The sequence below is a fragment of the Mchenga conophoros genome, linkage group LG1 (assembly GCF_057382185.1).
Source record: "Mchenga conophoros isolate Kocher_MC1m ecotype Shallow Benthic linkage group LG1, M_conophoros_male_GT1.1, whole genome shotgun sequence".
Taxonomy (NCBI): domain Eukaryota; kingdom Metazoa; phylum Chordata; class Actinopteri; order Cichliformes; family Cichlidae; genus Mchenga; species Mchenga conophoros.
This window is the reverse complement of record NC_140526.1, coordinates 39212844-39240191: the sequence shown is the minus strand read 5'-3', so window position 1 is coordinate 39240191 and position 27348 is coordinate 39212844. Positions and strand designations below refer to the sequence as shown.

Below are 27348 nucleotides of genomic sequence, written 5' to 3'. Positions count from 1 at the left end.
TAACATGCTAAGCATGTTTATACAGTAAATCAAACTAGAGTAAGGCAAATGAAGCAATGAAGGTTTTAAATGCCAACATTTTTTTTGATCCCATATGTTTTGATTTTTTTTAATTATTTCATCCAGGATTGCCACAAACCTATTTTACAAAAAATATACGTGTTGTTTGATTCCAGTTTTGAACTATCTCTATTAACTTTGAAAGCAACTCAAATCTACCAATAACCTGTTGTCTGTCAGTGTCCATGCCAATTTAAACTAGTTTAATTAAGGAGTAGCATTCAGACTCCATCTTATAGAGATTAAGTATTATCTGCATTTCTGTTTGAGTAAGTTCCTACTAATTTTTATTTTAATATTAATAGAAACTAGCAACTTAAAAAAGGTGTTTATATTTAATTCATTCAGGTTCATCAAAACTGATGGCTATCCGGTCTTTAAGTCTGATGTCATTAGCCATGTCTGGGTCCAAACTCTGCTTCAGGTCCCAAAGTCAAATGAACACTGCAGCATCACTGAGAGTTAAAAACTGTCTAAATTCTTTCATCTTTAATAAAATAATCAGCGTTGCTGCTTTATCAGGTTTAACAATTAATTTTAACATCCAGGCATCCATGAAAATAGAATTTATTACATTTAACGATGTTAGACGTTAGCAGGAAGTTAGCTTGCTAGTTTCCACCTAAACCTGATATAGCATGTTCTGACTGAGAGATTTTGGAAACAAATTCAAACGTACAGCTCTGCTATCACTTCCAACATAAATGAAGACAGAAAACTAAACAGCAGTGACGTTTGTAGGGTTACTGAAGTTGGGCTAGCCTTTATATAATGATGTGCTACGTGGTGGCTAGCAACACAGCTATGTTAGCATAACATTAGCACAGTGAAGCTGGAGGATGAACGCTAACTTTTTTCCACTTGATAAAAGTTAACGTGAGGGTTCCCGATGGTTAGAGACAAATGTAATCGCATGGCAGGATGCTGTAAACGGACCAAACTTCAGTCAGGAGAACAACTGAGATAATCCATCCACAATACCAGGTTAGTCATTAATATACTGCTGCATGGGCTGGGCTGTAGTAGTTACATGTAAGGGTTTAAAAACCGAGCTTTAAAATGAACAATGGTAATAAAAACTGAGAGCGATCACTGACTGTTTTTAGAGGTTTGTTGAGATTAAGTAGAACAAGATACAAACATTTTAAAACACAACAGCCTTATTAAACGCAGAGTAGTTTGGACCCGGAAGCAGGATTAATCACGTCATCACTTATAGTAAGCTAGTTTATGACTGTCTCTCTAGTTAGCCGATTTTCTATAAATGTAGGTTTGCCATTTTCACTTTTCATGCTGTTAGTGACTTTTGCTTTGGTTTTTGCTTGGATAGTTAGTTAAATACACTCTTTTTATGAGTATAGCTCTGTGGTTAGCTATCTTTTTGTGGAAGAGTGCAGAGTGAGCTAGCTAACAAAGCTACACAGTCTTTGTGTACTACATGTAGAACCTTTTTTCATCAATTTTTGTTGTTACTACTAGTTTAAAAATACGTTTTTGGAAATGACATACATACACACACATTTTTTTTTTGCCTGTCCCGTTTGGATCTTTAGCCGTCAGAATTGTTGTCTGAAGGCCAAGAAAGATGCCAAGCGGATTTACTTTACCAAGTGGATCATCATGGCCTTGCCATATTGGTCCATTTGATTGACCTTTATTATAATTATGTATTTATTTGATTTGATTTTTGGTTGTTACAGACGGGACAGACATGACTGGGGGATAGGACAGGGAGAAAGAATGAAAGAAAGAGAGGGAGAGAAAGAAAAATAGAGGCGAGGAGAGATGGTGAGAAAGGGGGGGGGGGAACAAGAAAAACAATCAAAACACCTGGATCACCTGTATGACGATAAAAAACCAGAAGAGAAAACAAACAACAAAGAGCAACATAATAAAAACAACACCATCACAATAAACTAGATAACAGTAGATAACAGTAAATACTAAATATTACATGTTATTGTGCAGTACGCAAGATTGACAGTGCACAATGTGCTTTGAGGTAGCAGCCAAGAAAGGTGTAGATTGTGTCTGTGAACACCTGTGTGTACACCTGTGTGGATCAGCATGCTTGTATTCAAAGGGTTTCTCCTTGTAACGATCTGCCAGGGAGTGTCATCAGTATTTTAATGTGTTGAAGTAAAATTTAGCTAATGTTAGCCATTTAGGAAAAAGCTAATTTACCAAATTAAAGCTAAATATATGCTAATACAGTCATGTTTTGACATACTGATTAGCTTTTTAATGTGAAACTGATAATAGCTGCGATACCAAGAAAAGGTATTTTGTGTTTGTTTGCTATCTTCTTTATCCATGAGCGTCTTCCTTCCACAGAAAAAAGTAAGTGGAAAATCCTGACTAAATGTATGTCAAATGACAAAATTTGGTATGCTTGTCCAAATACAGGAACGCATTTTGTTTTCTACTCTGCTCCTTTAAAGTGGTGTCCTAGGTTACATGTAGAGGGATAAAAAGAGCATAATGAATAGCTTAGGGGGCTGAAGTGTTCTGATAAACTGAACCTTTCAGTTAGTATTTCACCTTTAATTTACTGTTTTATATCAGCTTTATGAGATTCTACCATTTGATAAATATAGAATAACGTGTTATTTTTATATTCTTCTGACTGTTTTTTGTTTTTTAATGATCACTTTTAATGTTTTTGCCTTTGTCTTTTTCCTTCTCATCTCGGCTCACCCTGGGCCCGCTCAGCAGACCCTCCCAGGAAGCGTGTAGACTCCCCCATGCTGAGCCGTCACGGCAAGCGGAGGCCGGAGAGAAAGTCCATGGAGGTGCTGAGCGTCACAGAGGGAGGGTCTCCTGTACCGGTGCGGCGAGCCATCGACATGGCCACACACGGACAGAGGTAAAAGACCGAGATTGGCACGTGTGCTCGTGTGCATGGACAAACATGTTTCTCCAGGTCAATCAAGGCTGTTTGCTGTTGTTTAAAGTGTCATTGATGAGTTTTGAATTGATTATCAGTTATGATAAATAATGCATTTAATCACAGTTTACAGCACTTTATCAAAATTGGACTGGTCTTTTAAAAATATTAATTTCACACGTGTACTGTTTGCCCTCAGTACGACTTTACTTCAATCTTTCGTTTCACTGAGCTCTGTCAGGTTTACTGGGAAGTCTCTCAAACAGCTGTAAGTCCTTCCATGCTTCAGTGAACTGTGGTTAAATACATGATGCATTATTCTTTCTCTGGTGGTGTCAGACATACAATACACATCACAGAAGGCTTGATGTAATCTCTGGGTTTAGATCTGCCTGAGACTAACGGTGCACTCTTAGCTCTGGCGGAAATTCATCACAGATGTTGAAATGCATGGACCGGTCTCTCAGGTTTGTGCGTGGTGTGGGTAAAGTGTGCATGGAGCATGCAGGACAAGAAGCATCCCGGTTTGAGAAGCTGTGAACTGAAATCCATTTAGCAAGCGGGCGTGCACGAAATCTGTGGATGTTTTTGTAGTCGAGCTGTGACAAAATAATGGAGGAGATTGTAATCCATGTGTTTCCTGCTTCCTAATAACCTTGTATGGACATGGGTGTACACACATATACTGTATGACAAACAGAAAAAAATAGATGATAATGTGAAACCCTACATGACGAGCTGAAGCAACAGCATGTTGTTTACTAGAGGAGTGAGGTATTAGTATGAGACAAATGTTCTAAATCTTCTAAAAACATATATATATAAAAAATATCTTATTAACTTATTATCTGATCTAATGCGAGTGAGCGGTCTTCATCAGTCCTGGCTCTGCAGCTCCCTCACCAAAACCAGAGTAGGAGTGAAAATGCAGCTGAGGATCAATCCCATGCTGCAGGAAACGGCAGACGATGTCCAAACTGTATTGTCGTTGTCGGGGGTTTATGTGTGAAAACAAGCTTTCATCAATCTACCACATTAAATTACTTACTTTATATTCAGATGCAGTAGAAACGATTGATGGAGCATCAATTTATTGGCCTGATGGACTTCTGTAGCCAATGGTTGACACTGTGGTGGCTGTATGTGTTTTTTATATTATCTGTGTATTTAAAAGAGAGCAAGCTAACACATTTAATTCAATATATGCTCTGGATGTGTTTTGAGTAATTTATGGTGTCATAGAAGAGGTTAAGTAGAAGGAGCTGAAGATCTTTGTGGTTCTCTTTCATAGCATTCGTTTCCTGTCTCATTATGGGAATGTCTCTTGTGTGACCTTATCAGAAGCTCAAATGCCTTTATGCCAGCTACGTGATGCCCAGACAGTGGGATAGCTCAGTAGGTGGAGTGTTTGCCCCATGACCGGAAGGTCGGGGGTTCAAATCCACCAAACGGCTACCTTGAGGTACCCTTGAGCAAGTTACCGTCTCTGCACACTGCTCCCGGGCGCTGGATTGGTATCTGCTCACTGCTTCTTCTCGTTTTTAACAGAAGAGTGGAAAGACACCTGTGCTATTGGGTGCTAGCATACAAGGAGTAGCAATACTGTCCTGTGGCTAATGTTGGTGTCAAGTAGCAATACTTTCACCCCGGGAGGTAGCAATCTTTTCCCAAAGCAAAGTAGCAACACTTTGCTAATAAAGGTACCACTAGCTTTATCATCAGGTAGCAATACCCTTCGGCGCTAACGGTTTCTCACATTAGGTAGCAATACCTGTAGAAAAGTACTTTTCACCCCATGCTAGCTGAAGAATAGCAATATTCTCTGGACTTTAGTGAGTTGTAGAGCTCGCTAACATTCACAACTCTCTAGCTAACCATGGCTATGACTGACAACAAAGTTGCAAAACTTTGTCCTTGCAGCAAGTAGATTTCTGCCTGGGATACACACCCCGTGTGTGCGGCATGCCTTTGCTTATCGCATGCACAAGCTACCATGACATCCATACACAACTGTATCCAACGCGCGGCTTTCACACACAAACTACTCCGCCACAGGCTAGCTCACCAGGCTAACCTGTCGGGTGGCGACCCTTTGCTGTGTGAGGCTGCTGTGGCGCAAGGAGAAATTTAAATGCCCAATGATTTGGCCGCAACACCAAGCCCGAGCTGGGCAGATGCAGACCCTCACCCCATCGTCACTGCTTTCCCGTCACTGGAGACACATGGAATATGTGAATTTTTCCCCCATGCTTGAGTCACCCTGGATTGGAGATGCTAACGAGGACAGAGATGAGTCAGGTGACACGGAGCTCCTGCAGTCTGACGATGAGGAGGAAGAGTCCAACTCCTTGGCTAGCATCAGCTTGGTTGAAAAGCCCTCGGCTACCGGTGAGGTAGAAAAATCTGCACTGCCGTCTCCCCTGGACATGCAGGACGTGTGCAAGCGCACAGCTGCTAGGCTCAACATCCCGTGGCACGGCGTGCAAAGCGAGGTTGTAAAATCTCGTTTTGATGGTGAGAAATATCCAAAGGCAAAAAAGACGGGAAAGCATGTGTTGCCCGTTTCCCCAGAGCTACTTGATGAGATATAAGTGATGGGGAAAGAAAAGACATACAGCGAAAAACACCCCATCGTGGGGAGCTCCCTTCTGGTTTGTGAGAGGATGGAGTCAAATGCCACAAGTGGAACTGTTAATATTGAGCCATCTTCACCTGAAGACATCTATGTCCTCATCACCCCATCCCTCCTCTCCAAGACAGACCGCTTCCAGTCTAGCCTTACAAATAAAGTGCTAAAAGGCAGCAGGTCTGTGGGTAAGAGCCCACAACGCCGCCTCTATGCTAATGGCTTACCAAGCCAAGCTAGAAAAGGACATGACAGCTAAATCAGATACCACAGTGTGGGAAGAAAACTGCGTCATAACTCACCACGTCCTCCACCTCCACAAGGTAGCTGTACAGGCTGCTGGGAGAGCCATGGGTCTCATGATTATCCAGGAGCCGACACTCTGGCTCGGGCTCACCAACCTGCTGACTAAGAAAAAAGAGGAGCTCCTCGACACCCCTGTCGCCCCTCAAGGACTCTTCGGCGCGGCTGTTATATCATTGCAGAAGAGATGTGAGGAGAAAAAGAGAGGTGACAAGGCTCTTCTCTAGGGCCTTGGGCCGCTGTGCCTCTACCCAGGTCCTTTTCAGAGCAAGTTCAATGGGACATGTTCCACACAGAAGGCAGAACCCGGGCCGGCGTTGACGTCACTGGACCTTTCAGAGGGAAACAGCAAAAGATTGCAGTGTTGTTTCACAAGCACGTCTCTCATGCATTCTGGATTAAACTGCGATAATGCAGACGTGCCCGTTGCCTCCGTCGCAGGTGAGGAAGATGACAGGACACCGGGATGGCGAATGTTGGCAACCACAATAGTGCAGCCTGCGTGAGCTTTGAGATCACCTGGTCTGCTGTGTTCTTGTTGTCAGAACATGAAAAACTGTTTCTCTTCATATAAAGCAAATTGTACATTTGCAGTATATATTTTTCTTGTTCAAAAACCATATTCTAAATGCTGACATATGCTATGCTGGAGTTTTCATACAAATTGTTGTACGCTGCTCTGCTCGTGATGAGCTGCACTCAGCAGGTGCTGTCTGACTTGTTACACTTCAGCAGCTTTAACAGCCAGAAAGCCCGCGCGTCTGGCTGCGTTCTCCTATTTCTGAGGATGATTCAGACAATAAAGCTGAACATTACAGCTTGTAAAAATGTTTCAGAGGTGCAAAAATACAGAAACTGATTGTTTACGGTAAGGGAGTGTGTTGAATGTCCCACTGACTCCAGCATGATCCATGAATGTGTGTCTCCTCTTAATTTTTGACTCCTTAGTTCTCGATCTCTGCATGTATTTGAGGTTTTTTAGTTCTTGGGTTCTTGGTAATTTTTGTCTTGTTTTGTTTTAGTTTCACAGTAATAAATTAGTTTCAAGATTTATTTTTTAACAGGCTCGCATGTTGCACATTAGGTTTTCCCTTGCTTGACTGCCTTTCTGTCTATCTCTTGATTTTTCTTTTCTGCCCCCTTTTTAGCAAATCTGTTTTCAGTAAGAGCTTGGATATCACAAACGCTAACTGCAGCAAGGAGGAAAGGTATTGGATTTCTGAGTTTCTGTGTTGTTGTCTGTGTTATTTTCTTCCCACTCATCTCTTTGGTTTTTCTTATTGCTTGCGAAAGTTCGTCACACCTTTGTCTTTCACTTTTAGATGTAGCATGTGGTTCCTCATAGAAAAAGTTTATTTACCTTTTGTTATGAAAATCTGTCTGTGGCCACTCAAATATTTGTCATTGCTTTTGCATCATTTTTGCATTAATTGATCATCTAAAAAACCCACATTGTGACCAAAGCAACGCCACAACAAGATATTCTCTTTACTAACAAATCACTTCAGACGCTCAATATAAATACGACATTAAGAAAAACAAAAACATCCCCAAAAAGAAACACAATCAACATTTTTAACAGCTAATGTCAATAATATTTTATTTTCTGGACAAAGATGGAGAAAGTCTTATTTTGTTATTAGTGGATTGAAATCTCTGGAGACAGGCGAGCATCATTTCTCTCAGCACCGTCGTTGGCTCCGTTTTTTACTACCTTTGAACTGAAGGAACAGAAAACTGAAGATTTTGAAGAATGATATTTATGTAATGAGTTTGGGTCTCCGGAGAGTGACATCACTTATAAATTCAATTCAATTCAATTCAATTTTATTTATATAGCGCCAAATCACAACAAAAGTCGCCTCAAGGCGCTTCATAGATACAGAGAAAAACCCAACAATCATATGACCCCCTATGAGCAAGCACTTTGGCGACAGTGGGAAGGAAAAACTCCCTTTTAACAGGAAGAAACCTCCGGCAGAACCAGGCTCAGGGAGGGGCGGCCATCTGCTGCGACCGGTTGGGGTGAGAGAAGGAAGACAGGATAAAGACATGCTGTGGAAGAGAGACAGAGGTTAATAACAGATATGATTCAATGCAGAGAGGTCTATTAATACATAGTGAGTGAGAAAGGTGACTGGAAAGGAAAAACTCAATGCATCATGGGAATCCCCCGGCAGCCTACATCTATTGCAGCATAACAAAGGGAGGATTCAGGGTCACCTGGTCCAGCCCTAACTATATGCTTTAGAAAAAAGGAAAGTTTTAAGCCTAATCTTAAAAGTAGAGATAGTGTCTGTCTCCCGAATCCAAACTGGAAGCTGGTTCCACAGAAGAGGGGCCTGAAAACTGAAGGCTCTCCCTCCCATTCTACTTTTAAATACTCTAGGAACAACAAGTAGGCCTGCAGAGCGAGAGCGGAGCGCTCTAATAGGGTGATATGGTACTACAAGGTCATTAAGATAAGATGGGGCCTGATTATTTAAGACCTTGTATGTGAGGAGCAGGATTTTGAATTCAATTCTGGATTTAACAGGAAGCCAATGAAGGGAAGCCAAAACAGGAGAAATATGCTCTCTCTTTCTAGTCCCTGTCAGGACTCTTGCTGCAGCATTTTGGATTAGCTGAAGGCTTTTCAGTGAGTTTTTTGGACATCCTGATAATAATGAATTACAGTAGTCCAGCCTGGAAGTAATAAATGCATGAACTAGTTTTTCAGCGTCACTCTGAGACAGGATATTTCTAATTTTAGAGATGTTGCGCAAATGGAAGAAAGCAGTCTTACATATTTGTTTAATATGTGCGTTGAAGGACATGTCCTGGTCAAAAATGACTCCAAGGTTCCTCACCGCGTTACTGGAGGCCAAGGTAATGCCATCCAGAGTAAGAATCTGATTAGATACCATATTTCTAAGATTTTCAGGGCCGAGTACAATAACCTCCGTTTTATCTGAATTAAGAAGCAGAAAGTTAGCGGCCATCCAGGTCTTTATGTCTTTAAGACATTCCTGCAGTTTAACTAATTGGTGTGTGTTATCTGGCTTCATGGACAGATAGAGCTGGGTGTCATCTGCATAGCAGTGAAAATGTATGCTATGTCTTCTAATGATGCTGCCTAAGGGAAGCATGTATAATGTAAACAGAATTGGTCCTAGCACTGAACCCTGTGGAACTCCATAATTAACCTCAGTGTGTGAAGAGGACTCTCCATTTACATGCACGAATTGGAGTCTATTAGATAGATATGATACAAACCACTGCAGCGCAGTACTTGTAATACCTACAGCATGTTCTAATCGCTCTAATAGGATATTATGATCAACAGTATCGAACGCTGCACTGAGGTCTAGCAGGACAAGCACAGAGATGAGTCCACTGTCAGAGGCCATAAGAAGATCATTTGTAACCTTCACTAAAGCTGTTTCTGTGCTGTGCTGAGCTCTGAAACCTGACTGAAACTCTTCAAATAAACCATTCCTCTGCAGATGATCTGTTAGCTGTTTGACAACTACTCTTTCAAGGATTTTTGATATGAAAGGAAGGTTGGAGATTGGCCTATAATTAGCTAAGACTGCTGGGTCTAGAGATGGCTTTTTGAGTAAAGGTTTAACTACAGCCAGCTTGAAGGCCTGTGGTACATAGCCGATTATTAGAGATAGGTTGATCATATTTAAGATCGAAGAATTAATTAATGGCAGGACTTCTTTGAGCAGTTTTGTAGGAATGGGGTCTAAAAGACACGTTGATGGTTTGGAGGAAGTAATTATTGAAGTTAACTCAGAAAGATCAATTGGAGAAAAAGAGTCTAACTTAATATCAATGGTACTAAGAGTAGCTGTAGATAATATTACATCTGTGGGATGATTATTGGTAATTTTTTCTCTAATGATAAAAATTTTATTTGTGAAGAAGTTCATGAAGTCATTACTAGTTAACGTTAAAGGGATGGTTGGCTCAAAAGAGCTCTGACTTTTTGTCAGCCTGGCTACAGTGCTGAAGAGAAACCTAGGGTTGTTCTTATTGCATTGGTCCAAATAAAGGTAAGGCAGTGACTCAGTGTTACTGCCTTTGACAACATATTTTCCTCATATTTTAATAAATAAAAATCAATTTTATGTTTGGGTAAATGCAACCCTACTTCAAAAAACAGGTTACAAATATTTCCATTACAATCCTGGTGAATAAGTCTAAAATCATTTTGGTGGATCACGTTTACCTTTTCTGTTTTTGTCTAAATGCTGTAGTCAGTTTTCAGCTTTCTTCTTATATGTTCTGACTTCTTTTCATTTTAGGGCCACTGTAGGTGCCCCTTATTTACTGTAAATGAATCCGTCTGTGTGAAGAGTGCCTGGACAACAACAACTTTTACATGATGTTAGATAGGGCTGTGCGATATGACCAAAACCTCATCTCCCGATATAAGAATTCTATCGTCCGATAACGATATAAATCACAAAAATGTAACATTTTCTGTCAATTCTGTGAATCTCGTCTTGTGTGAAGTGTTTCCAGCTGGGCGTCATGTAGCTGGAGTCCAGTGTTTTAACCGATGCATGAAACAATACATTTTTAGACATAAGTTGTAACGGCCGCCGTTTTCTTTGTGAGTATTTATTACACGGCGTGCTGCGGGGAGAAGCCTGTTCTAACGTTTGAGTCTAAGGTTTATTTTTTAGCACCTGGCGGCTCTTTTTTACTTCATCCGTAAATAATCTGCTCTTTCACGTGATTCAGTTTATTTTGAAAAGTCTCAACAGGATCTTGAGCTTTATTGTGAAAGGTTTATGTGGAACATAAACAAGCGGACACGCGATGCTGTTACCGTCGTTGTTGCTAACGACAACACATAAAAACAGGCGCTTGTCCGTCCGTAGTGTGGTTATATTAAATATAAGAGAAAGAGAGAACTTTAAGAAATTAATATAGCCACTACAGTGACCATCAAAACCATGAAAAAATATTGCCGTAAACAGTTTATTTTGCGACACCACGAAACAAACGATAGCGTAAAATGAAACGATAGACGTTTTTATATCGTCATCCGATATATATCGTTATATCGAACAGCCCTAATGTTAGAATTGTAGGGACAGACTACAAAAGGCCCTGGTGTCCATCAGTGCATAATAAGACAAAGTGGATACAAATGGAAACTCAGGTGTATTGTGTCAGATAGTATTGGATCTAAACAGTATTTGGATCCAAGTAGCATGATGTAAAATGGTCACGCTGTTATCAGAAGCCTATATCAGTGTGAGCAGAGTATTCTGTTCACGCTGAAATCTGAAAAATGACACACGATGAGTTTTGCACGCCCTTCCTCTTTGGTGTTGCTTCCTCAGCCGCTGAGAGGCAAACACAATTTTTAGGTCAACTTCCTGCCTCCGTGTCTAACAACGCCTCCTCCCCTCCTAACATCTTCACTCCATATCGTGTGTGTGTGTGTGTGTGTGTGGAGGAAGTACTGGCAAACAAACAAACTTTTTTGCACTTTGCCAGTGTGTTTTTCCAATGATGCATGGGGAGGGTTGTGTATAATGATTTGTGGATCCTCCCTGTGCGGCTGAACACAAGTTTGTCTATGGATTTGTGGCCTTAATGGAGATTAGCATAAATTAATTGCTTTGAATGCAGATGGAGCATAAACACGAGATGAAAATGAGGTTCACAGTCCCAATGAACAGCTTTTTATCTTGCTCGTCATCTAACTGGGAATATCCATAAAATGAAGCTTGTTGTGCCCACGAACAAACATCACCAGCAACAAACCAGGAATCCATTTTCCCGTTTCAGAGATGAGCTAGCGTTAGCGTCCTGGGTTTGTCCTGGATGGGCGCCACCGTTGATGAATTGCGTGTTACAAAAGAGCTCCTCTCCCTGGCGGGAGAGTCCCGTCGCCATGATTTAACGTAACATCAGCGCGTGCTTCCTCAGCATGAGGACGCAGAGCAGATAGAATATGTATGATTCTGCAGTATTATACTCTGTGGGACTGTATCACAGCGGGGCTACAGACAATAATGGAAAACAAAGAGCTTTTAAAATCATGAGGTAGTTGATACAATTAGCAGATTTTCAAAAAGTTAGGTTTGATGCTTCCAACTTCTCACGTAATGATTTCTTAACTCCAATTATTTATTTGTTTTTGCTCTTCGGTTATTTTAAATAACTTTGATGGTCCAGTTTTTGGGTTGAAAAACAAACATCATGAATGAACTGTGATTTCATCATTTCTTTAAAACTCTTTAAAACTATAAATGTTAGCTGCTGGTATATTTCTTTGCATAACCAGAAGCGCCATATTTGGATAAAACGATCAAGTAATTCTAAGAAGCTTAGGTAGCAAACTGCATTCAGAAAGAGCACTGGTGCAGTGCACAGACACACACATCTGCTAATTAGTTCAAATTGATATAATTTCACTCACCAAAACAAACATCGTCGATGATCTGTACCATTTAGTAAGTCATTGTTTGTCAGGTGTTTTCATTAAAAAATAGCCTAAAAGGTACTGACGGCACAAACAGGCGAGAGGCACAGTTCAGTGGCTCCGATTAGATGCAAAGATGAGGCCTGTCAGAAAGTGTGAAACGACCCATAGTTGGGCTAGCAGGCTTTAAATATACTCTGTAATGCTGTTAAGTTAGGCATTTTAAAATGAGACTCTGAGAGAGACCTTTGTTTAATTCATTTGGAAATAATATCAGTTTTTAGTTGCAGTTCACTGGTAGGAAACATAAGCAGTGATCACATTTAACGAGGTGCGTCTATATATTTAAATTAATGATAGCTGCTTCAGTTGAAAGATTAGAAGTGGTTTTATTAACACAGGCTCACCATCAGGTGTTTGATGTTCGTCTGTACTTCTTAAATACGTAAATCATCAGCATGTTTAAGTCAGACTAATTCATCATGTCATTAAAAAAACAAGATTAATGTAGTTTTCTATTTCAAAAAGACAAAAAAATCTGGATGATGAATCAAGTAGCACAGCAGCAGTTAGGCAGATGTTTTATTTCACTCACAGCTGAATTCAATTAAAGTAGAATGTTGAGTTCAGATGTAAAAATACTGTTTATAAAAGCTTTACACAAGCAGAAGAAGCTAATTGATTTCTAACAACTTGCTAATATTTGTTTTAGAAGTTTCTTCAGCTGCATCGCTGTAGAGACGCTAAAGCAGCCAAAGAGAGAACATTTCAACATCGGCATTTTAAATATTATGTAAATATTATTATTATATTATTTAAATAATATTATTATTATAATATTATCCATCCATTCGCTTCCGCTTATCCTTTTTCAGGGTCGCGGGGGGCGCTGGAGCCTATCCCAGCTGTCATAGGGCGAGAGGCAGGGTACACCCTGGACAGGTCGCCAGTCTGTCGCAGGGCCAACACACAGGGACAGACAACCATTCACACTCACATTCACACCTAGTGGCAATTTGGATTAACCAATTAACCTATCCCCACAAGCTGCATGTCTTTGGACGGTGGGAGGAAGCCGGAGTACCCGGAGAGAACCCACGCAAACACGGGGAGAACATGCAAACTCCACACAGAAAGACCCCGGCCTGATGTTGGAATTGAATTCAGGACCTTCTTGCTGTGCGGCAACAGTGCTAACCACCGTGCCACCGTGGTTATAATATTATGGTTATAATGAAAATAGTAATAATAATGAAGAAACCATGGTTTCTTCATTATGACGGGGCAGCGTCATAGCTGTGAGCTCCAAATACTGCCTCGTGTGATGACAGCGCATCTTCAAAATCTAATTTGCAGTTGGCAATGTCATTTCTCCTTTATGAGAATTTTATTTATTTATTTTCTTATTTTTGTGTGTGTGCCTGTGTTTCTATCAGTCTGTCTGTGTCTTCAAGCATTTTTAATTATGATGTAGTGTTTTCATTTTTCACTGGCAACAAAGCCAAATCGTCTATGGGCAATTAAATCCCAAAGTCTTCAAAGACGTCAGCAGGTCTGAATGGTGAAAGTGGCGTACGGGCAAAAGCGAGAAGGGGGGGTGAAAAGTTAATGACACGTAAATGAAAAATGGAAACACTCATAAAAAGCAGAAAAGAGAAACCATGGTAATGAATTTTGCAGTAGCTCTCTGGTTCGGTGTGTGTGTGTGTGTGTGTGTGTGTGTGTGTGTGTGTGTGTGTGTGTGTGTGTGTGTGTGTGTGTGTGTTGTAACACTGACTGAGCTGCTCTGAACTATCTGAACTTTGGTTAAGGACATGAATTACTGAAGCCTTAAGTTGTCCTGTCACACCATAACTTTCCCCTCTAGTTGTATTAGCCACACAAAAGCTAATATCCTTCAGAATCAATGGAAGTGAAAATCTCCACTAACCACTTCCCCTGTAACTAACCATTTACGGCCAGGTTAGCAGCCTCTTACTACCATATCTGTAATGGTCATTGCACTAAATCAAATAGAAAAAGAGCAACCCAAAGACGGGAGGAGAGCAGTCAGTGAAGTCTGTGGATAGAAATCATGAGAATGGAGCAGAAAAGTCCAAAAAACCACAAAAAAATTACTTGGTCAGGATATTTTGGATAAGCGGAAGAAGATGGATGGATTTCCACCATAGCCCACATTTCCATCAGGGCTATATTATAGGAATATATTATATTAAAGATAGCACCTTAACTCCAATGATCAGGAGAAAAGGCTGCACTTTGGAACAGACCAGCTCAGGGGAAGCTGAGTATATAGAAATGTGGAAGATGAATGTTGTCTGGATGAAACAATGAATGATTTAAACATTTTCAAAAAGAAAAAAGAAACTTGCTGAGGTCCAGAACTCATGCCAGCTGTAAAAAAAGCATGCTAGCTTAATGGTGCTTATTGTGACTGTGACCTGGGGGGGAAACAGCCTCGCTGACAAATGCATTTTTAGTTCAGTGCCCCACGAGGGCAGCTCAAGAAGTTTGGTTTGGAGAGCTTACAGATGTTGATAAGAGGAAAGGTTTCAGCAGGACGGAGACAATAAAATGTATTTGTAGAAGGGAAAAAAGGAAGAGCTACACAGAAAGGTTCAGCTCCTTTGGATGAAGTGTGTGTACATGTTTAGGCATCGCTGTGAGGACAGAAAATTGGCACTTGTGGGGACCAACAGTCACTTATGGGGACAAAGTGCCGTCCCCACGAGTTTGAAGACATTTTTGAGGCTCAAAATGTGGCTTTAGTGTCAGGGTTACAGTTAGGTTATGGTTAGGTTTAGGTTCAGGGTAAGCAGCAAGGGAAAGCATTATGTCAATGAGATGTCCTCACCAAGATATGAAAACAAGTGTGTGTGTGTGTGTGTGTGTGTGTGTGTGTGTGTGTGTGTGTGTGTGTGTGTGTGTGTGTGTGTGTGTGTGTGTGTGTGCTGCTTTGTACATTGTGGTATTGTGCATCATGCATACTGTCCACTTTGTGAATATTGATTTTACCTTGTGTGTGTGTGTGTGTAGGTCACGGTCAATCAGTGGAGCGTCCTCTGGTCTGTCCACCAGTCCTCTCAGCAGTCCCAGGGTAAGTATACGTCCCTTCCATGAAGTGATTGGTTCCCCACAAGCACCTTGCTGGCTGACTGGCTCTGCTGGCATATTGTTCCGCTCATACACACATACTTGTTCACATTTCCCTCCCATTGCCTCCCATCAGCAGCTCACATTGTGGACTTCATCATAAGCCTGTTTGACGTACAGCACAGCCTAAATGAGGGAAACGAGTGAGTTGTACATCATGTCCGGGCAGGTGAAGAAAGAAGAACTCTGCAGTGAAGCCAATCTGGAAATGTTAAACTAACTAAAGCATGAAAAGGCCAAAGCTGACTATATACAACTAACAAAGTCCATCTGAGAGCCATTTGTAGTTCTCTCATTGTAGCCTGCTGAAGATTCATAAGACTTCGTTTAGTTTTATTGAAAAAGTCAAAGCAGAAGGAAAAAACATGTCAGTAATTTTCTAACAGCTGGTCAGTGTGGCCTTCAGCTAACATTAGCTGGAGGAACTCGAGTAAATTTCAAGTTCTGCACATATGATATTAGAGTATCTGTCATAAAAATCCCCACAAAGTGCTCACTGTAACGACAAAACAAATCACTAACCATAAAAAACGAGTCCTCTGGTGAAATAACAGTACAGCTGCGGTAAATAGTCAATTAATTTATGTAACTGATCGAAGTTTAATAGCTTAATAATTTGAGTTTTCAGGGAAAAATGTTTTAAAAAGTATCTATCGAGTCTTCCATTGTAGTAAATGGAAACACTCATAAAAAGCAGAAAAGAGAAACCATGGTAATGAATTTTGCAGTAGCTCTCTGGTTCGGTGTGTGTGTGTGTGTGTGTGTGTGTGTGTGTGTGTGTGTGTGTGTGTGTGTGTGTGTGTTGTAACACTGACTGAGCTGCTCTGAACTATCTGAACTTTGGTTAAGGACATGAATTCAAGAAATGTTTTTTCAGTCATATGTCATAAACGCTCAGTTTTCCTAATGAGCCACTAGAATACGCCAGCGACCTCATCGCTACGAGGATAAATTAGTGTTTGCCTGTTGATTGAATTTAAATTTTTTTGTGTGTTTGGGTTCCGGCTGGTCACCAAACAATCAAATACTTTTTGCATTTTGTCCTTTCTTTCCAATGAACCACTTCTTCTTCTGAATAAACTCTAAATATTGGCTAAAACCAAATATTTGGAAACAAACTAACACGTGTATAATTCACTGTAATAACTTATGTTTAAAAAGTGAATGGTGAAATCGTCAGGGGAAACGTAATAAGACATTTAACAGATGCTATTTGTTGGGTTGATGATGATGTCGCTCCATTACTAACTAAAACAGTTTCCACCAAATTACTGAAAAACAAATCATAGTCAGTTGGTCATCTGTGGAAAATAAAAGATGCCCCTTTTTTATCTATATCGTCATCTAACTGCTCTGCAGCTGTGAAATAAATAAAGGCCTTCTTGTTCTTATTCTTTTTATTCTCGTTGTTATTCACAGCAGGCCGATCTGATTTAGGATCATTTGAACCCAGTGTGTGCTGCGCTGTACGTCACACAGAGCTTTAGATGAAGCGGGACCAGATCCATCTATGAGCGCAGACCAAACTGAGATCTGGCGATTAATATCCATGAAGAAGAGATTCTAATGACGTGGCAAATTAGTGGAAGAACACGTCTGTCAGTCTCTGAGAAAACCCTGCTGCAGAGTCAAAGCAGGGAGGAGAAGTGTGTGAATCAGTTCACAGCCTCCAGGTGCTGCTTTGCTGTTTCCTTAAAGTCATTCATTTTTACTAACTAACGCTCAGAAAGAGCACAGGCTGGGTATCGTAACATTTTCTATCCTGTGAGGACGTGCTGAAGTTTTATGTTTTGTCCTTGTGAGCCGCACATTGTGATGTGTGACACAGCGAACTAAAGAGGAGATAGATTGTAATCTTCAGCTCCTCTTCCTATAAGTGATGCTGATTCGTTCAACAGACCCACCTGAGTTTATTTGCTCAGTCTGTTTCATACATGCTGAAGAGAGGATGCTTTTGAAACTTCCTAAAAAGGTTACTGTTTTAATTACTGATAAGAATCAATGAGTAGCTGTTGAGTCTTCTGATGCATTTCTTTTTTCGGTAATAAGAAAATACTGAATCAGAACTGCAGAACTCTCAGTGTTAAACTCTTACACAGACATGACTGTATTACTTTATACACATGCTATTCCAAGAACGGGCTGACAGCTCACCACAGGCTCTGCAGCCTCGCTGTTTTTGATTTGCTGAGGTCTGCTGTGCTGCTGCAGTTTGTTCAGCTGTGGATTCTCACTGCTCTGACCTGTCTTATCAGTGATCTGCTCATTCATCCCACAGTATTGTGCGTCAGCACTGGGCATGCACTCTGGCTGCTTTCCCAGGTGGAGGGTGAAGCTAAATCTGTTAGCTTTCATGCTGGGTCACTTGCTGGTAATTAGGGATGCACCGATGTATCTCACAGTAGTGGAATTCTGTCAGGTGAAAGCCTTAGTTTCAGGAAGTGCAGCTGATGGTTGGCCCTGATATTAAGAGGCCAAAACATTTAAATAAACTCCAAACCTTCATCTTTTCAGTTAAAAGTTGTTGCTTTCTCCACATTCTGGAGATTTGCTGCAACATTCCGGCGTGTTCAGTGTGACCACAGACCACAGTGACCACAGAGGGGTTTAGCTTTTAAAGAGGTGGACACGCTGCTAGCTCATATGTAGGATAGATAAAGCGTACGATGCTTTATTCTCCGTGTAAACAGTGATTTTCATGGTTATAATGCACTAAAGTAATGAGTCCAGGTGAACCTTGGAGAACAAAGCTAGACTGTGATATTGTGTATGTTGTAACACTGCAGAAGCGACACAGTATGAGAATGTGGACAAAGTGACCACGTTGATCTCGGTGCATCCCTTCTGTTAATGCATCATGAATGCTCCACTGCTGCCTCGTGATTGGCTTAATCACTCTGCTAATCGCATGTTCTGTCTTTCTTTCTTTCTTGCACTCTCACCACTTCCTGCCTGCTCCACTTCTCAACCATCTGCCACACTCCTTTTTTATTTCCTGGTGTTTGCTTATTTTTATTTTTGTTGAATGGGAATGAACCTTCATTGGGCCGTGGTGTTCCTCTGGCTTTTTTTATTGGCTGACCCTGCTGTCATCTGTGACGGTGCATGACAATCGCAGCCCATCCGGCGGTTTTTTATCCCACCCCAATCTCCAGACCTATGCCAGTCCCCCAACTGCAGCCCCACCCACTCCCCCGAGGTCCGCCTTAATGGGGTGGGGCCCCGTACACATAACTCCTACCAGCCAAAGATGGGCTCGCCCATCATGCACCCCCGCACACAGACCCTCCCTGCTAAGCCCAAAGTATCTGAGAAGCCCCTGCAAACCACCAGGTCCAACCCACTCCCTAACACGGACCAGACTGCCACCACCCCTAAATCTGAGCCCTCCACCCCGAGCCAGCCTCTGGCCCCTTGCATCCCCAACAGCCCCCGGGTGAGGCGCCACCCTCCCCTTACCGTTCCCCCCAAGCTTTCTATCCCTCTCTCCCCGGTGCCTCCGATGTCCCCACTCCGCCGCCACCACCTCCACCCTGACCACAACGCCAAATCTGTCCCCATCACGCAGGTGACTCCCCACCCCTCCCCCAGAGGGAGCCCTCTCCCAACCCCCAAAGGCACCCCAGTGCACACGCCCAAGGACAGCCCGGCTGGCACGCCCAGCCCGACACCACCGCCCAGCCCTTCCATGGGTGGCATGCCCTGGAGGACGCGCCTCAACTCCATCAAGAACAGCTTCCTCGGCTCACCACGCTTCCACCGCAGGAAAATGCAAGGTATGGTGGAGGAGACAGGTAGGGCCCAGGAAATGAAACCTCATGATTTGGCTTAATCAGATTGAATTTCTTACTCTTATCCATGTGATAATCTACTCAGCAGAGTGTGTTTATGCAATCCATCCTTATCGCTCAGGGGAATAACAAGGACAAATAATCTCTTAATGACTGCGTTTACCTGCAGTTAACCTGACGCCAGCCTAACCGTGAGAATCTGCATCCTGAGGCCATGTCATAAAGAAGATAACGGCCTCATTACAGAAAGTGGAAAATTTACAAAATTCCCTAATTTTTTCATTAGTTTGGGTAGTTTTCTTACAGCTGCTTTGATGCTGCTGAACCAACCCCCCTCCAGACAAACCGAATTAAGTCATGATGAGGCCCAGTACTCGTTTACACTGATGATATCTGCTTAGTAGTGCTAAAAACAAGACACAGAAGTATCCCCCCAAGTGCCGTTTCCATAAGTTATAGAGCCGAATCTAACATTTAGCCTCTGTTTGTGTCCACAGTTCCCACCCAGGAGGATATGTCCAGTCTCACCCCAGACTCCTCGCCAGAGTGAGTACCACAGCAGCAAACATGAATACCTCACCTGTCCATTATGTTTATTTAATAGCAGCACAAGTGTTTCAAATGTGAACCTGCAGCAGCTACATTATTTTAGCATATTGGGAATCTGAATGGTAGACTTATCCATGTGATAGCATTTTAAGTTAGCAAGCGAACTGCGTTTTTTCATTTCAGGTCAATTCGATGTTATTCATATAACACCAAATCACAGTATTATAGTGTAAGGTAACGATCCTGCAACAATACAGAGAAAACACAGGAACAGGCTCCCTGTTGTTAGGTAGTTTATTATTTAGCAGTTAGCAGTTTGTCCCTGTTAACAGGCAGGCTAATGACGGTTATCATAAGTCAGACGACACCAGCTACAAGTTATTTTAAACTCCAAAACCAAATCTTACCCCAGTCAAACACTCGGCCTACTTCGCTGGAGAAAACTATTTTTTAATTAATTAGCTGAGTCATTGATAAGCATGTAAGACATTGCCCTTTTTTATTAGGGATTTTATCAGGGAACTCAGTAATGTGCTCATTCTGTGCAGTTATGCCATGATTAATAACCAGCCAAGCTGCGTGAGTGTGCAGCTGTCCACTTCCTAGAAAAGCATGTTTGCTGTGAAAGTATCTCCTCAGTCACAGAGAAACGCGTGTGTCCCATCAGGTCTGTGTTTTGGGAAAATGCTTCAGTACAAATCTTTCAAAAGCATAATAACAATTTAAAATTAGGTAAAGTAATCATCTGCACAACTCTACGTTAGTTAGCAGTGGTGATGGAGCTGATGGAGCTGTCTGTTACAATTATTAGTCAGGTATCGGTCTCATTTGTTTGGGTTTCTTTGTAATTGTTACAATCCCACCTCTTTTCTTAGCTAGTTGTTAGTTGTTAATAAAATATAACCTGGGTATACTGAGTGTGCTTTGTAACGCTGGAACCAAACTTTGAATCTTTTCTGCAGACTGGCTAAGAAGTCATGGTTTGGAAACTTCATCAATCTGGAGAAGGAGGAGCAGATCTTCATAGTCATCAAAGACAAACCTCTTAGCTCCATAAAGGCCGACATTGTGCACGCCTTCCTTTCTGTAAGTCTCCCTCCTTACTCCTCTCTTCGGTTCTTCTAATCCTGTAACATTTCATTATTGATTACATTATGCCCGATTTGAATGATCTATGCTACAATGGAGGCTGATCTGATAAATAACTGTTCTATTGTTGTAGCTTTCTTCCTTAATACAAGAAGTCATTGCTACAACACAGCAGACTGGAAGACCCGACAGAGCATGTTCACATCAGTTTGACCTCAATCTGCCTTTTTTCCTCCCACATCTGAACTTTGTTGATGTCTCTGAAGTCTTATTCTCAGATATCAGAGAAAAAATAAAGACAATAAAATCTTTGTTAGCATTTTTGCGTACATAATTTTACAGTCTTACAGTCAGTGTTGGAACATTTCTTTTTAATTTTTCTTAAAGAAATCACCTACATCATGTTGTTCATCATGTTTTTATGTCATGTGTAATTTCCATTGCAAATATTAATCACAGTTAAATTAACAGTGGATGCAGCTGTGATGTCATGTACACGTCCTGACTCCCGTGTGAACTTACAAAGTCCGGACTAGTGAAAACGCGAGTACGGACTCGTGTACATGAGTATTTAAAAATGTCCTAACAGTCTGCAGTCTATGAACAAGCTAACAATGTTCGCTCGGTGGCGAGTAGCCTTCAGTAATAGTAATAAAAATCACACAGCAATAGTACATCGAAGATACTGAAGTTTCGTCCGTCCCATTCTTCTTATGAAGTGGTGTCGGAAACGCATTCCTGCCTGTGCACTGCTGCCTCTGGGTCCATGGTGTAACTGACACCACCAACATTAACAGGCCGCTTACTAGGGGTGGGGGAAAAAATCGATACTGTGTAGTATCGTGATATTTTGTTTGCTAATAATGTATCGATACAGGGACAGCAGAAATCGATATTTTGTTACAAAAAAGGTTTTTGTGCTCTGACTTCAGAGCATGTTGATCCTTTTTCTGAGCATTATGATCCTGACATTCCTTCACTGTCCAAATGTGTTTAACTTTTTTATGGCAGCAATAAACATGACAGTTTACTTATTTTCATTTAAGACATGTTTTATTTTAATTAAGTTTAAAACTTTTTTATTTAATGCAAAATTATATTTTGTTTTAATTTACTTTCAAATTCTTCAGTTGCTGAATGGGCTGCATAGTTTTCATAAATTTCATAGTTCAGAATAGCTATAATTGTACCAGATGGTTGCATTCAGTTAAGTTGGACTAGACTGTAATACAAACCGTTCAGTTTGTCAACAATAAAACTGACTGAACTGAGAGAAAGACTGAGTGCGAGACTTTGATATTAGATTAAATGAATATTGATAAAGTTTACCTTTATGTACAGAATCTGAATATCGCAAAATATTTTTAGAAATTGCAATAATATCGTATCGTGTGTTAAATATTGTGATAATACCGTATCGTGGGATATATGGTGATTCCCACCTCTAATGCTTACATTAGAGCCTCTTATTACATGTTTTGTTTGTGTTTCCAGCAATCAGAATCAGAGAAACTGTATTACTCCCAGATGGAAATTAAATTACAAAAAAAAAAAAGGGGGGGGGGGGGGTCGGACTCAAACCCGGAGCATTAAATCTCCAAAATTGGAGAAGGCATAGAAAGGGGACAGCTTAACATGAAACAGGAAGTGACCCCCGTGTATTCTATTTATTTCAACAAAGTAACTGTATTCTGATTACCACCTATTTAAACGGTAACTGTAATGGAATACAGTTACTCATATTTTGTATTTTAAATACATGACGCTGGTATTGTGTTACTTCCCAACACTACTCACAGTGTATGTGTAAACCTTCAAAATAAAGTACAGATGAAAACCAACATTATGTTCATTATGACTCACGCTGGTACCTGGAAATACTCACTAAGCAAATCAAACAGGAGGAGTAGTGATATTTTTTTCTTCTCACATACACACGTTTGAAAAACATGATGCCTTAACTTATAGATTTTGCATTTTCATCCCAAGTTACAAAGCCTGAAATATAAGGTGAAGGTGCTCCCTCATGAGCGTGATAAAAACCTGCTATAGTGAGCGCGAAACTCACCAAGCAGGACCATAGAAGCCCAGCAGTCCAGGAGAAAAATGCAAACGCTCATGTACACCAACCAGCCATGAGATTAAAACCTGACTAATATCGTGACGATCCACGCTGGTCCTCCACAACAGCTCTGTGCAACAGCTTGCTGTCTGTTCACGTCTTGGCGTTAGCGTGGCCTCCGCTGATTACGCATCAAAATGTCACCACATGTTAGGGTGTAGCACATCCAACAGTGTCTCCTTCTGCTCCCGTCTCTTTCTCTTACATCCATGCTGCCATTTTAACTGATGTGCAAGTTGTCTTGTGTCTGCGTGCCCAGTGCTGCTGACTCAGAAGCACTCCGCCTTTGCTCTTCCACCAACCTCACCCTCCTACCCTCTCCCACCGTCTTTCTCCCCAGATTCCCAGTCTGAGCCACAGCGTCATCTCTCAGACCAGTTTCCGGGCAGAGTACAAGTCCACAGCTGGTCCGACGGTTTTCCAGAAGCCGGTGAAGTTCCAGGTGGACATCACCTACACCGAGAGCACCAGCGCCACAAAGGAGAACGGCATATATTCTGTCACCTTCACCTTGCTCTCAGGTAAACCACATACATCACAACACATAGAAAACCATGGAAACAACACTGCGCATCGAGGCATGCAGACTTGGTCAGGATGACCTGCTGAAGTTCAAGTCGAGTATCAGAATGGGGCAAAAGGGGATTTTAAGCATGGCAAGATTCTCTACAGTTTACAGAGAACAGTCTAGAAAAGGAGAAAATATCCAGTGAGCAGCAGTTTACTGGGTGATCATCCCAGTCAGAGGAACAGCAAAGCCAGCAGCAACTCAAATAACTACTCATGGCAACCAGCGTATGCTGAAGAGCTTAATAATTTTACATGGAGTGCTGCAGCATTCAGAGGCTGGAGTCAGAATTGCATGTAAACAGCAAGAATGCATGACTCCATCCTACCGTAGTACCAGTTATTATTGCCACAGCTCAGATCATCTCTGACTGCTTTCTTGAACATGGCAAGGAGTTCAGTCTACCCCTCTGGGGTCTTTTTGTTAGATCTGTGGGGGAGCGAGAGATTGGTGTCATAGATCTGAGGAATGTTTCCAGCACCTTGGTGAATCTGTGACAGTCCTGAGGGCCAAAGGAGGTCCAACCCAGTCGTAGCAAGGTGTACCTAAAAAAGTGTTTGGTGAATGAGTGTAGGTCAGGCGTGTCCAACTCCAGTGTGTCGGAACAAGGACGCATCTAAAAGCTGCAGGACGGTAGCTCTGGAGGACTGGAGTCGGACACCGCTGGTATATTAAACAGGAACAAACATGCACATTTCTGCTTTGGAGAACTCGTTGGGACGCCTCAGCAACACGAACAGGGACTGTTTTCTTCTTTCCTGTGACACTGAACACAGCACTGTGCTTTTCAGTGACTGTTCTGCTCACAATCTACAACCATTTGGAGTAACTTACTGTAGCTACCACTTACAGCATGTTTATGTATGTGTTACTCACACACCAGGGAAAGCTTATTATCTGAAGCTAAACCTGCGATCTATAGCACACGTAGGTAACACAGGTTACCCGCAAGAGGTTTAGCAGTCTCTTACATTGCTGTTGCTGTCCATCAATCTGGAAAAGGCCTCTCCAAACAGCTTGACCCCATCATTCTGCACTGAGAAAGACTGTTCAGTGGAAAGTTTCCAGGAGAAAGCCCTCATGTTTGCATGTTCTGAAAGGACCACAGTACTTCTGTACGATGCCCTTTTGGCACACAAGGCCAAGATGTTTGGCATGTTATTGGACAGCACAGAGTCCAGCTGTTGGTGGGGGAGGGGTGATGATTTGGGCTTGTTTTACAGCCACAGGACCGGGAACTTTTCAGCTTTTGAGTTGACCATGAACTTCTCTGTGTACCCAAGTATTAAAGTGTTAAATCTGGAGCCAGCTGCTAAAGCTTAGCCAAAATGGTGTCATTTAGGAGGAAAGTGATCCCAAACACAGCCAGCAAAAAGAACCAAATCCAGAAGTCAGCCTGAAATGCTGCTGAACCTTAAGAGAGCCGTGCATCGGTGAATGCATAGGAACCACAACAAACTGAGACAACGCTCCAAACAAGCCGGTGTGAGAGACTGAGAAAGTCTTACAAACAATAGTTCAGATTACTGCTGCTCAATATACTGAATCATGGGTTGCACTTAGTAGAAAGCCAAAAGGAAACAGAACAGCCATCAGAGATTTGCCTGTGGTATCAGGTGATGTGGGCTTACATCTGCTGTGACTGCTGGCTGAGCTGAACCCGTGGACTGCTAGTGCTAACACTAAATGAATTCAGTGGGAAACACACAATATTGAAATTATGCTTGCAAAAACCACTCGTGCACCCCTAGTATTGCTTTTTTTAAGTACTCCTTGCAGCCCTGTGGCTACAGTGTCAAGTCTGGATTATAACACGGACCCGGTTTCTCAACAGGCCCTAGCCGACGCTTCAAGCGTGTGGTGGAGACCATCCAGGCCCAGTTGCTCAGCTCCAACGACCAGCCTGGCATCCAGCCACAAATATCCGGTAAGTGGAGTCCCTCGCCACTCGTCCTCGACCACGCCTACAACCCCCACCCTCCACGCCCTCACAACCTCCCTCCCTCCTCGCATCACAGCACAGCCACACCTGCGGCCCACCTCGGCTCAGCTTAGCCCGGCGCACTGCTTTTAGCACACGGCATTTCCACGTGCATGTCCCTGCCACATACCATGGTGTGCACGTCAACACACCAGCACACACACACACAGTCTACATGGCAGTGTTATGTACTGAGATGTATATACACATTCACAGGACTGATTACAGCCACTAAGAAGTGTATCTCAAACTGTAAATAATTCAACATAGACGAGCAGCTTGGCTCTGACCTCACACTTGACTCAGCAGAAACACACTCTCTCTCACACACACACACACACACACACACACACACACACACACACACCCAAGCAAACTGTAGGTTCGGCTAATGGATGTTTACAACTGTTCATTTGTGGATTAGCTGCTTGTGCATGCAGCATTTTCGTCTGCAAGAAGGAGAAAAGTACATTTGTCTGATTAGTGTCAACACGCTGGAACAATCCCACAATTCTTTCAAACCTTTGATGTGATTGGGACGTTTGCCATTATTTTGGGGGCTGCCTATATATAGATGGAAACATTAGGGAAAAAAATATGGAAGAAAAGAAAGTCTGTGTTCTCCAGCTGTCCGTGTTAGTTTTGTTTGTCAGTGTGGTATCCTGGTGGTCTTCCTCTTGTTTTATCTGTGGTTATTTACTTGATAATGGTCCCCTCTTGTGGTGAAGCAGAGAAATTACAACCTGACCTTAGCGTCACACACAGGAGCACTGACACGTAAAAGTAGTCACTCTAAGTTTTGAAATGGATGATTCTGCCAAACAGCCAGTCACGATCATTATTAGTGATATTGTGAAAGATGTCCACCTGCAGGAATCGCACACTCAGCTTAAAGGACCCACTATCAACAGTTACTGCCACAGATGGGAACTGCTATCACGCACTGTATGCACAGCCTCAGTCGCTTCCACCATTATGTAGATGTGCCAATGAGCCACATCTCTCTCTCTTTCTTATCTCTCTGTCTCTCTCCCTTTGGCCTGCCTCTCCATGTCACCCAGCTTCTGTCATCCACAGCTTCCTCTAAAGCCTTGTGGATGATTTGAATGGCTCGCATGCTGAATGAAAGCCCAGAACCATGCACATTCACACACACACACGCAGTTTTGCAAACTGGCCTCTTTACTGGGGAGAGCCAGCATTTCCATACTGTGTCGCGTTTCTCACGAATGTGTCTTGATGGTTCTGGGTGAGCTGCCATTCACACACACACTCACACACGTGACTGTCTGGTACTAAAATGAAAGCATGCTCTACAGTGTATGTCGAACAAACATGTATGTGATATGGTGTGTGTTGATCTCTGTGCAGCAGGAAGAAGGCAAATCTGCATGTGTGATAAAATGTGCTAAACCCCTGACAGCTGTAAAGACGTCAGTCTTCTGGGCTTCTGTGTGTATTTGTATATATGCAAGGTTGTGGAAGGTGAATGTAAAGAAATGTCAGCCATGTGAATGTTCAGCCTATTTCTCACTTTCTTGCTGATAAACAGCTACAGAGGAGCAAGTTTCTCCCCGTGGTTGTTTAGTTTGGCCCCACAGTTGTGATGATGATGATGATTAGGGCTGGGTCGTCACTGATTTCTAGAATCGCTTCAATTCCGATTCACAAGGTCCCGAATCGATTCGATTCAATTCGATTCAATTTTGAATCGGGGAAATTTTGCCTCAGACAGTCAGAAATATTATAATTCTGATCACTTATCAGTACATATCGATATTTTTATATA

General features: G+C 42.0%; 1 protein-coding gene across 12 annotated transcripts in view; it reads left to right on the top strand.

Annotated features, from left to right (window-relative positions):
* LOC146583803 (serine/threonine-protein kinase BRSK2-like) overlaps nt 1–27348 on the top strand; it is a 157463-nt gene that overhangs the window by 118584 nt on the left and 11531 nt on the right. For 4 of the 12 annotated variants that reach the window (XM_085277676.1, XM_085277644.1, XM_085277625.1 and 1 more), the window contains exons 12-19: nt 2773–2926; nt 7025–7084; nt 15343–15403; nt 18578–19235; nt 19748–19796; nt 20762–20885; nt 23351–23531; nt 25413–25505. In XM_085277676.1, the coding sequence (XP_085133802.1) occupies nt 2773–2926; nt 7025–7084; nt 15343–15403; nt 18578–19235; nt 19748–19796; nt 20762–20885; nt 23351–23531; nt 25413–25505 (1380 nt within the window). The remainder of the gene's footprint in view (nt 1–2772; nt 2927–7024; nt 7085–15342; nt 15404–18577; nt 19236–19747; nt 19797–20761; nt 20886–23350; nt 23532–25412; nt 25506–27348) is intronic. The other 8 variants (XM_085277651.1, XM_085277634.1, XM_085277694.1 and 5 more) reach the window with 7 other exon arrangements.